Source organism: Cydia fagiglandana, chromosome 25 (assembly GCF_963556715.1).
Source record: "Cydia fagiglandana chromosome 25, ilCydFagi1.1, whole genome shotgun sequence".
NCBI classification, from domain to species: Eukaryota; Metazoa; Arthropoda; class Insecta; order Lepidoptera; family Tortricidae; genus Cydia; species Cydia fagiglandana.
In genome coordinates, this window is record NC_085956.1 from 6,376,388 (window position 1) to 6,390,993 (window position 14,606).

Here is a 14,606-nt window from a genome sequence, read left to right on the forward strand (position 1 = left end):
CCGTGACGTCACTACATTCGTTTTCATATAAATTCCATATTAGCAAATCGTTTTGACAGTTCTAAAAAAGAAGCTGATTTGACTAGTAGGAATGTAGCCTATACCGCGCGTTTGTTAGTTCAAGTTGCGAGCTAACAAACGCACACTGATGCGAGCTCACTAACAGTTATTAGATTTCAAAAAATCGACAATGTCACAACTCTCCTCTGTCACAACTCACCTCGGTCTCCCCTACAAGAGGGGAAATGCTTAACGCATACCACCCGGCGCGGGGACGGGCCGGGATGGTTATGTGGGACTCCCTGTTGTGGGCTAATGAGACCCCAGGTTTACCCACTAATACCCCTCTGTTGCCGCCTCGCTGCTATATGGCGAGGTCCCAGGAACGCCGAAGTACTCTTCCGCAACCCGGTCTCCCCTACCTAATCTAACATTAAAATGGGCCTTTAACTTGTAATAAAATTGAGTGATTTTATTTCTCCGTATCGTTGCAGGTAAAATACCTCAGTTCGTGCTCGACGCCGCCTTCGCGACAGTGATGTTGGACTATATCGTTCATGTCAGGAAATTCACGGCCGAAGCCAGGGCAAAAGGCTTGTTCTAACTTTAATATTATTTAACCCTTTGAGCTACTTGCACCATTCACTAGCCCGGGGTTAACCGGTTAAACCTGGAGTAACCATGGTTACCAATTTACATTTTTCGCCGTATTACAAATGAGCTTACTCCAAAAACAACCTTAGTGCAAAAGTTTAAACATATATTTGACGTCGACTGTACAATTTGAAACTGGGTTAACGGTTTAACCGGTTAACCCCGGGTTAGTGGGACCCTTAGGCCCACTTACACCATTCCAGTAACCAGGGGTTAACCGGTTAAACCTGCAGTCACCATGGTTACCAGTACAATTTGACACTGGGTTAACGGTTTAACCGGTTAACCCCGGGTTAGTGGGTCCCTTAGGCCCGCTTACACCATTCCAGCAACCCGGTGTTAACCGGTTAAACCTGCAGTCACCATGGTTACCAGTACAATTTGACACTGGGTTGACGGTTAAACCGCTTAACCCCGGGTTAGTGGGATGGTGCAATTGGCGCTTAGAGCCCCACACTAGCGTCTCCCGAGCGTCGTGTACTCAACACTATGGCAGACGACGTAACGTTAGCGCAACTGTGCAGCGACGCCATTTTCCATAGAGCTCGATGCTACAGTTCGTTTTTTTTAGCATTAGAAATAAGGTAAACAATCTTGATGTGTCTTTTAATTGAAAAACACATTTTAAAAATAAGTTACGGCAAATATGTAACAATTATGAATCTAATACGATCATTTATATTCTTCTGCTTTCATAAGTCATAGTTTTTGATTATTAAAAAGCGTTTTTCAATTAAAAGACATATCAAGATCGCTTACCTTCTTGCAAGTTCTTTCTAATGCTAAAAAAAACGAACTATAGATGTCGACTACGATAATAATATTCTTTTCACCACACCAGCTCGGAAAGGCTTACTTTCCACTTCAAAAACTGATAGCAAAGTTGCATTTTATTCACATGTGAGGCAAAGTAATCAAATGCAAATTCTGAGTTGTTTTCTTGTGTTTGCTGGTAGAATAGACTTTTAAATGATGATTTTGGATGATAAATATTTAATAACATTCATTTGGATTCGATTTTGTTTGATATTTTACATTTAATATTTGCTTCGGGTTGGTGTGGTGAAAAATTTTGTGTTTCACTCGGGGGCAAATTTTGTTTAACCCTCATGCTTTGAAACCCTAGCAACGCTTAAGATTCCATTTTTCGATCCACTCGCTACGCTCGTGGTTCAATTTTGGAATTTTTCGCTTGCTCGGCTATCAATATTAGCACGAGCGGTTAAACAACAACTTTGCCCCCTTGTAAAACAAATAACAGTATCAAGTGAGCACTCTGTATTTTTTCCGCTAAGGCCCACTTGCACCATTCCACTAACCCGGGGTTATCCGGTTAAACCTGGAGTTACCATGGTTACCAGTACAATTTGACACTGGATTAACGGTTTAACCGATTAACCCCGGGTTAGTGGAATGGTGTAAGTGGGCCTAAGGGTGGTATTCTACCTATCCCATTTCTATGTCCAATGTGTATTGCGTCTCACATGTTGCTTTAATGAGAGAGTGAGACGCACTGACATTGGACAAAGTACCTAATTGGAGTCTTAATGTTCAACACACTGTATCTCTCTTATAGTTTTAAACAGTGTAGACTAGAGATGCACCGGATATCCGGTTACTATCCGGTATCCGGCCTATCCGGCCATTATTTTACTATCCGGCCGGATACCGGATAGTAACATTGCTTGATTTCGGAGTAAACAAATTGGATTTAAGTAACAGACACGGCCATAATCGTACTTGTTTATTATTTTAAAACATTTTAATTATTCCACTGACTTGCACGCGCACTCATTTCGAACCTAAAAATGAGTCCGCGCGAAGATTTACTAGGAAACAGGTCAAACTTGCAGAATGCGCACCTGAAAAATCGAAATGTAGGTATAGTTCCGCCGGCCGAATATCCGGCGGCCGGATACCGGATATTCGGCCAGTGTCCAGGCCGGATATCCGGTATCCGGTATCCGGCCAAACAACTATCCGTTGCATCTCTAGTGTAGACATAATTTTGAACACTTCGACCGTTTAGTTACCTCTGTTATTAAAGGGATATACGACGGTTAGATACTTTTGGCAACTAAGCTGCAGAGCCACACAGTACAACAAATTTGCATTTTTGTAACATAATGTATTTGGAATCACCAGCTTTTACTTTGTACAAATGTACTTTAAGTACAGTCAGCGGCAGAAGCTGCTAAGCGGGCGAGGTGTTCACAATGATCTTGACACGACCTTATTGTTATGAGAATAAGAGCGTGTCAAGGTAATTTTGAACACCTCGCTAGATTAACAACTTCTGCTACTGACTGTACCTAAAGCTATTTTAAATTGAGTATAATTGTTTAAATTTTAATACTCTGTACCTACTTATTTACCATGTTCGCTACAAAACCGTATTGAGAATATATACCGGGTGTGGCCTGTAACACGAGCAAAGAATTAAAACATAGATTGTACTCCTCAAACGGTGACACTTTTGTTCAACAACTTTTAAAAATTATGAAGTATTTAGACTCATATTTTTCATACAAAAAAAATATTATCTTCAATGGACGCCATCGCCACCCATTGTGATTGACGTTGCTTGTCACGCCTTAAACATAACAAAATTCGCAATACATTGCGTCTTAGAATAAACTTTAAAGTGTATTAAAAATCAAACCTCAGGTTATTTTTAAAAGTCGCTGAACAAATGTTGGTCAGTATGAGGAGTACAGCCTACAGTTTAATTTTTTGCTCATTAGAAGCCACACCCGGTATAAAGTAAGGACGCTTGCCACAGGGAATTACGTACAAAGACCCACCTGTAGGTATCTCTATTGCACGCGCATAATTATATTGCTATCACGCTCGCACAGTGTATCGACCGCCGGCCTTGCTTAGAGCATTTAATAACTGGAGTCTTAGAGGATATAACCAACGGAGACGCCATGTCTATAATTTTCGGTACAAAATAGTCTGCCGTTTTTTGCGGGGGAGGGGCACATCAAATGTATACGTAACGTAAACATAACCATGTCAGATAAAGGTCAGTCCATACATGTGGTTGACCATTGGCCGCCTATTTTCGACAGAGGGGAACGCCGGTTAATGACCACTCCGTTTGGTTATATTCTCTAAGACTGGAGTAGCCTTTAAGAGCTTACTCCTCTGCCGAAAACCTTGCACAATTGTGCAAACTTTTGTATGAACTGACATGGCTATTTGTACGTTACGTAGAAATCATATAGAAATAGCAATACATTTGACGTCCCCTCCGCCACAAAAATCAGCAGACTGTTTCGTACAAAAAATGACAGCCATGACGCCTGCAACTCCATGCATCATGGAGTTGCAGGCGTCCATAGGCTACGGTGACTGCTTACCATCAGGCGGAGCCGTACGCTTGTTTGCCACCGATGTGGTATTAAAAAAAATCATTGGCGAGACAGCAATATAGTTACGCGCGTGCGACAGAGATAGGAACAGGTGAGCCAATGTACGATATTCCTCGTGCTATGCGTCCTTACTTTAAATGTTAGTTATCCATGCCATTGTCAAAGAAATACTAAGGCTCACTTGCACCATTCCACTAATCCGGGTTAACCGGTCAAACCTGGAGTTACCATGTTACCAGTACAATTTGACACTGGGTTAACGGTTTAACCCCGGGTTTGTGGGATGGTGAAAATATGCCTAAGTGTAAAGCAACTCAGTGCAAAATGTTGTAGCTGAATCTTTGGTAGCTAAAATAGATGGCGCTTTACAGAGAAGTTACCGCAAAAAGTACTCCTTGCAGCGCCATCTACTTCAGCTGCAATATTCTGCATTAAAGAAAGTACGCTTAGAACGAGGAATTTTATACACTGACCCGCCTATTTCTATCTCTATCGCACGCGCTTTGTTATATTGCTGTCCCGCCCATGATGCCGTCCGTCAGTGACACTGCGAGCGAGAAAACAATATAATTATGTGTGTGCGATAGAGGTAGCAACAGGTGGGGTTAATGTACGAAATTCTTTATGATAAGCGTCCTTTCTTTACTTGCTTAATAATATCTTGTTCTACAGATGTAGTGTATAATTATTTTCCATCGTATTTTCACGGAAACATACGAACGTGTCTTGCTATTTCAGTCAGTCTCGGTACAAAAAGTACTGAGGTTGACTGAAGTAGCATGACAAATACCAAAGACATATGTAACTTCGTATAAGATGAATAAAGTCTAAGAAAAAAACGTGCCTCGGAAATAAAAAAAAAGTCATTCTCGGATAGATGGCGCACACACCTTTAGCTTTTTCTCGGCTAGATGGCGTGACGACACCGTTTCATATTTAACAATTTTAACATATAGATATCAGTGAATGAACATGGATCAAAATGATATAAAAATAATAAAATCATTTATCCATATATATTCATTTTTTGGTAATTTTATACGTGTTTATTTTGAGTTGTAGTCGTGTGTCGATAGATGGCAGTTTTACAATGACTACAACATTTACTATAGTCGCACCAATAAAAGTCTGCAGCGGATTTGATAGCCCACGCAGTGGAAGTGTTATTTATACGTCATAATTTCATAGAAGTTTGACGTTTAAAATGACACTTGCACTGCGTGGGCTATCAAAATCGCTGTAGACTTTTTACGGTCTAACTCTATGACAGGACCCCTCTATACTATCTATTCTTTTTGCTAATACGAACGTTTCCGAGGAAATACGATGGAAAACAATTATATATGCACTATATCTGTACGTATATATTAACCCCTTATTCATAAACGCCCTACAAAACTCAATTAGCTAAATAATCGTTTATCCTTTTCTGTCTTTTAACTTATGTATTTGTAAGAAAGGGATGAAACATAATTTAACTAAATCAGGCCCGCAAAGTTTTGTGAATAAGGCCCACTTGCACCATTCCACTAACCTGGGATTAAGCGGTTAAACCGTTAACCTAGTGTCAAATTGTACTGGTAAACATGCTAACGCCAAGTTTAACCGGTTAACCCCGGGTTAGTGGAATGGTGCAAGTGGGAATAAGGGGGTTATAGTTTATTAACTACAGAACCAAAGTTCAAGAAAACGCAGTTGTACAGTCACCAGCAATAATATGTTGATCTTCGAAGGCCGCAAAAATATGTGACACGCTCTTATGGCTCTACAAATAAGATCGTGTCAGATATTTTTGCGGCCTTCGTTGTGTAACATATTATTGCAGGTGACTGTACTGCTTGTATATTATAAGTTTCACCAATAGATTTAAGGTTAAAACGCTTGTATAATATATAAATAATTATTTTTAAGTGGAAATTAAAGATTTTTTGTACTGAATGCTTTGTTTTACTTCAAAATTCCTAGTGCTTTGTAATTTATTAAGTAAAACATATGTGACGTTCCACGGGAAAAGGTAATACCTAAAGATATAGACTTATAGGTATCAGCAGGAGAGTTGAGGTGAATGATTACACATACAGCTACACAGAGTGCTAATCGCAAAAATTAAAACCGGGCAAGTGCGAGTCGGACTCGCGCACGAAGGGTTCCGTACCATAATGCAAAAAAAAAACAAAAAAAAACGGTCACCCATCCAAGTACTGACCACTCCCGACGTTGCTTAACTTTGGTCAAAAATCACGTTTGTTGTATGGGAGCCCCATTTAAATCTTTATTTTATTCTGTTTTTAGTATTTGTTGTTATAGCGGCAACAGAAATACATCATCTGTGAAAATTTCAACTGTCTAGCTATCACGGTTCGTGAGATACAGCCTGGTGACAGTCGGACGGACGGACAGCGAAGTCTTACTAATAGGGTCCCGTTTTACCCTTTGGGTACGGAACCCTAAAAACAGTATTGAATGAATGAATGTGAAAGAAATATAAAAAATTCTTTTGACTATAACATACGCTAATAATCGTATCGAAATTGGGTGTATTCCCATTTGTCCGCGCCCCACGTGACACGGGACAAATAGGAATCATTTAGGCACACATCTGGTTCCGTGGGGGGGGATAAGTGGGAATATATATAGGTATTATGTACCTACCTAAACTGCAAAACGTAATTCAAGACAAAAAAAAAAAAGAAATGTTGCCACTTTTTTTAGTAGCGCGTCTTGTATTTATGTACAATAACTAAATAAAAGTACCTACTTTATTAAATAGTAGGAGTAAAATTACTAATGAATAAATTAGCGTGACTATTTATCAAAAGGATTTTACTATAGTGCGAGCAAATCTTGTCAGTAGCAATGTAAAGCAAACTAAAGTAGGGCAACACTCAAAGAGTAATATTGCGCTAAGAAAAGCAGCAATGTACAATGTACATCGAACTTAAACTTTTTTTCCGCTGAGCGCGCCCGTCAATTCAAATTGTCACTCGCGGATTCTCTATTGAAAATGTTTGAAATTGTTATTAATAGGTATGGACGGACAATTTAAAAGCGGTGTGTGATGTTGATAAAAATGATTAACTAATTTGAAGATCTCAAAATAAAATTAGAAGTGGACTATGCCGTTAAACAAGAATGTATGAATAAAATCACTGCTTCAGCAGGTAGATGTCCTACTACTGGATTTTAATATTTTATAAGATTTCTCAGTTGCCACCGTAGGCATTGTAGGCATCTTAGCTTTGATTAAGCACAATCTTATTTAATATATTGGTATTTAATGGTGACACAGCAGAAATATCTCTTGAAATAGAATCGATTCAGAATGTAAACAAAATATAAACAAAGATGACGGCTGTCATTCACGATCCACATTCCACAGATAAAGCACAGATGACACGCGATTTTCGAATTATTCGAACACAGTGTTGCTAACCCGCGATTTTTCAAATTTGCCGCCGTTTGCTACTGACAAGATTTGCTTGACCCAGTATATTTTACAAACAAATTATTGCAGTGGCAACATTGTTTTACTTTTTTTAATCTTGAATTACGTTTTGCAGTATACACCCAAAATCAGTTATTTATTATTATTGACCGTGGATTAAAATGACAGCGTTTTACACAAAAATAAAACGCTAATTAAATAACTTACCCTATTCGGAACCTAATAATAATATTGAGAATGGCAACCCTGTTGTCGGTCGTATTGTCCTTTTCTAGCATATACGTCCCTCTCTCTCCCACACTCCCACCACACAGCAGTTTGCTTTTTGGCGGTTGTCGCAAAAACAAATTTCCAACTCATTGTCTCAAAATTACACCAGGCAGGATTAAAACTTTAGGTTCCGAATAGGGTAAGTTATTTAATTAGCGTTTTATTTTTGTGTAAAACGCTGTCATTAAACAACTGTACCGCTATTCGGAACCTAATAATAATATTGAGACGTGTTTGTTATCGCCTGGTGGTGGGAAGACGCCAAGCCAATGTGATTATACATGTACTTATTATGTATATGTAATATTATTATATTATGAGTGTTTAATTAATTATGCAGTACACCCTTTATTTTAACACCTGTGAGGAGAGAGGTATTTAGTAAAGCATACAATTTGATATTCCATTATATTATGATTATGATACTAACTTAACATTTTGTATACGTACTTAATGTACTTATAAATGTTCAAAAAGAATAAGTGAGTCACCACAAGGGTGCTATACTTAATTACTTAAATGTAGGTATGTGAAAACTAGGTAAAAGAAGATGTGATAAGTCAGTCTACTCTTCAAAGAGCATACAACATCTGTTATAAGGAGTAATGTAATTCAAGTATGAAAAGATAAAAATAATAACGTACTAGAGTAGTTTTTATTTATAAGTCGCAATTCTTATCAAATTTGATAATAATTATCTATAATAGTAAAGTAAGCAGTTGCAGGAATATAACAAGGACAGGACCTTTCTTATTTCCAGAATCCCTCGGGATTAGGTAGACGAATATTTTAATTATTCGTTATATCACTATCACCACAAACAGAGTTAATAAAATTAGGTACTTATTCAAATGTCATAGGGAATCACTAAATTTATTTAATGACTGTAAGCCATATACTTGGTTATAGGTTATAGTTATAGCTATAAAATGCATTTAACCCTTTTATATGCTTTACTAACGAGAACGCAAGTCACTGTAAATACATAAATAAACCTTACTTAAAAGTGTGAAGGTTAGGTACTATGAGAGCTTAAGCCACAACACTCATTGTTCACTGCGCTGTGGCACTAGTTATGACGCTTTGTGGTGTTCTTGTGTAGAATTGCCACAGAACTTTATCAATAATATTTGCAGAGTCATTCTAATTAAATTCATGTTTAGCTATCATAACCTTAATTTTACTCAATAATTTGTATATATGTAGTAAGAGTAGTTTCTTAGTGGTTTACTTTATCTGGTGCCTACTGGTAGACATAAGCCTTAAAACTTTATTGGTTCTGACCGCTAAAGTGGCTTAATTTCTGTAAACTATTCATAGACATTGCTTAATTCTGAATATTCAGTTTTCTCTATTCAGTGTGTAAATTATAAGGAATCAGATACTTAATTCGAAACCCTAGCTCATCGCATAGGTGCTTTTAACCGAAATACAAATTTATGTGCTTATTTCGTGATTTTACATTATTTGCTGTGGGAAACCAGGGGGTTCCCGACCATTTGCCGGGCGCCTGTGGCCCCAAAGCCACAGCGCAGAGGCCCTTTAAGAGGGACCTATTTTATCCAATGCTAGAATCAACACTTTGTCGAATCTATTAGATATTTAGGTATACTTATCCTCCTTATGAACTAAGGATAATTGTTACTTGTTTATATTTCAATAATAGCAAGATTGTAAATTATTTTATATTCTGAAATATAATATTACTTAATTTGGGCCAGTGTACTTTTGTATACTATATCTCTGGCCTACTACCTACTATATAGGTTAGTCTAATAACATCCCGCCTCCTGGGAGGCAATATACAGAGTTCTTGGATATATATTCACGATATCGCTAAGTGTGTGGATCTAGTTTTCCGACACTTGACTGCATGAAATTATTGTGTACATTTTTTACAGGTCTCGAGCAAGAAGGGTACCTATATATAGGTTGAGGTCCTTAACTTGTGGATTTGGTAATAGGAGCAAGACACAGACGGGGTGTAAATTAATTGATCCACCATGTTTCAAGAGATTCATGTGCATTGATGCCTTCAAGTTACACTGTACAGACAGACTATATAACTCTTTTGCAGAGTTTTGCCAACATATTATAATATAATATAAATGACTGCATTTGTTTGGGTGTACTTGTTCCACGACAAAAACATATTTATATATATTACAATGTATTTTTGAAAAGTACTCGCCTTTCAAAATAGCTTCGCCTTTTCGCAAGGCTTGCTGCTGTTTCACATTGTGCAAAGCAAACAGTATCGCAATGCTATAATTTTGTATAAATTGAGAACTAGAGGGTCATGCCCTAGACGTGACCGCCCAGAAGTTATACTAGAATCGTTCGTGCAAACCATTAAGTCACTGTTTATTAAAAACCTTATGACTGGGTACATTACATTCCACGGTGGGTACATTTGTTAAACGTATAGTATCAAACTATGACGAATAATGTTAAGTGAATTAAGTGATAACAATATTTGGTCCGTGCATAGAAGCACGTGCCTTTGAGATTAGTGCATGGGTAGTTTAAAATAAACTTAATCTGTGCATAGGAGCACTTACGATCAAGGTGGTTCGAATCCTCAAGGTTCACAAGGCAGACATAAGGGTGTAAAATAAATCATTCATAAACGCCCCGTTAGGTCAGTTTTGTACATTTTTATTTCCAACATGCTTGTGCAGCACATGACAATTTTCCTATACCATGCCAGTCAGGGATATAATAATTAAATAGGTACCTAACCTTGGTTATGTCGTGTACCTACATAGGTAGGTACTCGTAAAAATGTTAACTGAAAGACTAGTGCTCTCGAGGCAAATATAATTTATATTAATTTCTAGTCTGTCATAGCAGGCATAGACTTCAAAGGTTTTTAGATATTCATAGGGCCGCTAAACGGAACCCTTTGTACACCTTGAGCAGGCTGTTTGTGTTCTTGTAATTTTATTTTCACACCATCAGTGATATTAAACATAGCTTATTTCAGAATTGAACCGTAAGCTATGTTGTGTCGTGAGCTTAAGTGAGCCTGATTTAATTAGAGTCCACAGATTATCTGGACCTTGGAGGATTGACCACACCTTATTCTAAATATCAATATTCTGTCTGGGCTTATGGTCGAATTTAGGTGACTAAATCTCTTAGTATTATCTATGCCACCAACGTTATGAGGCTTAGCGTCTCTAGACCACAATTTTATATTAGGGTGCAAAGATTTTTTCATCTTTAAAATAAAAATGAGTCGAGATAGGCCTGGAATCTTAGGTTATTTCATATCTATTATATTATAATTTTAGAAATGTTAATTATTCCAATTTTGAGTTTAGCCAATAGGGTGTCCGGGACCCTTAAAATAGATTGGTAAACAAAAATGAAACCTCGAATAACGTAACCTATTTCGACTGATTTTTACCCAGAACATTATTTTGTTAGAACCCTTTTCACTTGTCCTTTGTCCAAAAGGAGGTATTTACATATTCATCTTTGTTATATTTTTATGATTGTGGCCTACTCGCTCGCCTGTGTTATGACCATATCATTTAATTTCTGACATGCCTTGCGCAGGCTTATATAGGTTGTAATATCATCATCAGTAACTTGACATCAATTTGTGAATGAATCAAAGATTCTTTGGCACACCTTACGCAGGTGGAAACATGGCAGCCTTGCGCAGGCTTAAATAGGTACACAACATATTGGTATCATCACAAATAACTTGACGTTAGTTTGTGACTGAATAAAAGATTCTCTTAGGCACACCTTACGCAGGTGGAACCATAACAGACATAGCTTAAGAATATCATTCAAATGAAGTTTATGTTTATGGGTAATATTCCCTTAGTTGCGAGTTCTTCGCTCGACAAGGGGAAAGGATTTACTTTAATAGGCACTTTTAGAAAGTGTCATTCACGGTGACGAGATTTGCCATGACTAAACTTTAACTCTACAGTTAGCGAATATAATTTGAAATTATGAAGCAAACCATGCGTCTTCGTCAATGAATCAATCTAAACATTCCCATATTGTTAATGCCCTTTCAAGTCACAGGCTTCCGATTTTATTTAAAACGTTTACAAGTGTAGGTACTATTTATGTAGGTAGGTAGGTAGGCTTAAAGAACCGTCTTGTATGTACCTATAGTTACATATAGAATGAATAATCAAGTTATTCAAATCCAAAATAATACAAGCACATATAGCAACTACATGCAAGAGTTCTTTTAAGCTGTTAGTACCTGTTATTTATTTAAAGAGATACCTATCTACCTACATTTTAACCATTTTTTTTTTTTTTTTTTTCAAAATCTAAGATCTAGTTGGAGAGATGTAAATTGATAAGGAGTGAGATACTTAAGGATTTCCATGTCATTCTTGCGCAGAGCCATGCTAATATATCTCTTTATCTAGTCAGACTTAAGTTTACGTACTGCCGAAGTACTCACTTTCCACAAAAATAAATGCAATTCTTGCGATGTAGGTTTGTTCGTTACCTTGTGTCCCTCAGAGCGGAAATAGAAGCCCCGCGAAGCGGGGCTTCGTCGACTCCTAAGCGGGTACACGTTATTTATCAGCAAGTTTATTACCAAAAATGCAATATTATATTTAACCCGGAACGGGATAAACCGACAAGTTGCTGATAGATACTTGGACAGATAAACCCTACACGTCTATAAGCTTCTACCTTAATATGTAGGTTCTACGTAACACGTATTAACTATCCGATCCTTTCGTATTCGAAAACACAAATCACTTGAAAACTGAAGGGTATGCCTCCACACATCACCATTTAAGTGTTATACCTAATTTCAACAGTTATTATAGACACACAAAGATTTAAAGTAATTAAGTAATAAGACTCTGAAGAGACTTAATGTAGGTATAATATTAATTAAATTCTAATGGTGACAAGTGCACGCTTTACCAGCTCGATGTGTTTTCTACCATTATGTGTTTTAGTATTTTCATTAGCATAGCCACGGTGCGCGCAGGCAGCCTTTGAAAACTTACACATTACTATTCCGGATCGTTTTTATTTGCTAGATAGTTTAACGGACACTAAATTTAATTATTTATTTCGAACGGCAAAAGCCGTTAGAAACTGTTTTTCAATATAGTCAGCTAAACTGGGGTACAATTCAAAAACTCACCAGCAGTTTAGCTTCACGACCTTCCAGATGGAAAAACAGCAAGCCAATGAGTTGGAAATTTGTTTTTGCGACAACCGCCAAAAAGCAAACTGCTGTGTGGTGGGAGTGTGGGAGAGAGAGGGACGTATATGCTAGAAAAGGACAATACGACCGACAACAGGGTTGCCATTCTCAATATTATTATTAGGTTCCGAATAGCGGTACAGTTGTTTAATGTATATATTTTTTTCTGATGAGGGTTGTTGTTTACTATATTATTTAAACTACCCTAGGAATACTTTTTAAAATACTGATAAATATATCTACTTTTTGCTATTATCAATAATTTTCAACAGGAAAAGGATAAAATACATAATGTTTATTTTTTATTAAAACTTTTATACTATCGCGATGGAACGGATATCAGCCATTATTCAGATTTTTAATAGTTATTGGATTTTAAAAGTAACCCCGAGCGATAATACTGAATAACAAGATGCATCCACAAAATCAACAAAAATACTACAAAATAAATACAAATACAATTTTAGTTTTTTAGATATTTATGTTTAAATATTAGAGAAAAAAAACACGCAGTCATGAGGGTAGAAAACAAATTAAAATTTAAAACTACCCGCGGCTCTCTTTATGGTAACGCTTCCCCCTTATTAACCAAGCTCAAAACAAGCACAAGACTTTGCTCAACTTTACCTGAAATTTGTCACGTGCCTCATAATGTCAGACTCGGACGTCGAAATCAAAAAAATAGCTCCAATGAAGCCCGTCAAAAAACCACCGAACAGCCCCACGGAAGATTTACTAAAAGCCCACGAAAAAAAGGTCACAACCAAAGCTATGATCCACGAAGCTTTGACAGAACTGAAAACGAGAAAAGGCGTCTCAATACAAGCCATCAAGAAGTATATGGAAGACAAATATTATGTTCAAACGGATAAAGTAAAGTATCTCATCAAGAAAACCTTGAAGACCGGTGTTGAAGACGGCAGTATAGTGCAATTGAAAGGCATCGGAGCGTCAGGATCTTTCAAGTTAGCGCCTGTTAAGGAAAAAACTAAAAAGAAACCTAAAATCAAGAAGGAAAAGCCTAAAAAGGAGAAAAGTAAAGAATCAAAAGAAAAACCCACGAAAGATAAGAAAGAGAAAATTGTGAAGGAAAAAGCGAGTATAGATAAAATGAAGCCTGCGAAGAAAGTCAAGATGGACGTAAAAGATAAGGAAAAGAAGACGGAAAAACCGAAAGATAAGAAGAAAGCTGATTTGAAGGAGAAGAAAAGTAAAACGGCGGCAACTCCAACTAAGAAGAAAGCGACAATGATGAAGAGGAAAAGCATAGGATCTATCATTAAACCACCGAAGATGAAGCCGAAATTAAAATCTTAAGCTCAGTGACTATAGATTTAGAAAGCTGAAGGAGGAAAATTCTGGAAATTGGACAGTTTCTAGAGAACATTGTGACGAATTGATTGTGCCTTATTTTTGTTTTCAACAAGCATCGCGAGTTATTATTTTTTATTTAGTGCAACGCGAATTAATTAGACTTGTTGTAATATTCATTATGTATAGTAAAATGTATAGCTAATGACTTTAATAATGATCATGTACCTATATTGAACTTTATATTGTGTAAGATAGTGCAATATTGCAATGCGAATTATAAAAATGTGCAATGCGATTGTTAATTTTAATGTTGTTTTATGCGAATTTAAATGTCTAA

The 14,606-nt window shown here is 37.0% G+C and overlaps 2 protein-coding genes across 2 annotated transcripts in view; both read left to right on the forward strand.

Moving 5' to 3' along the window:
• Positions 1-5,969, forward strand: part of LOC134677144 (steroidogenic acute regulatory protein-like) — a 31,150-nt gene extending 25,181 nt beyond the window's left edge. The window contains exon 13 of the mRNA XM_063535603.1: positions 495-5,969. Coding sequence (XP_063391673.1) covers positions 495-604 — 110 coding nt within the window. The 3' untranslated portion in view covers positions 605-5,969. The remainder of the gene's footprint in view (positions 1-494) is intronic.
• A 7,602-nt stretch (positions 5,970-13,571) lies between these two features.
• LOC134676732 (histone H1.1, embryonic-like) lies at positions 13,572-14,272 on the forward strand. The gene has a single exon (XM_063535118.1). It carries the CDS (start codon positions 13,607-13,609, stop codon positions 14,270-14,272), a length of 666 nt encoding a protein of 221 aa, XP_063391188.1. The 5' UTR covers positions 13,572-13,606.
• The last annotated feature ends 334 nt before the right edge of the window (positions 14,273-14,606 follow it).

What these genes read in the sequence shown, in the direction of transcription:
- LOC134676732 (XM_063535118.1), top strand. Translation starts at nt 13,607, where the DNA reads ATGTCAGACTCGGACGTCGAAATCAAAAAAATAGCTCCAATGAAGCCC.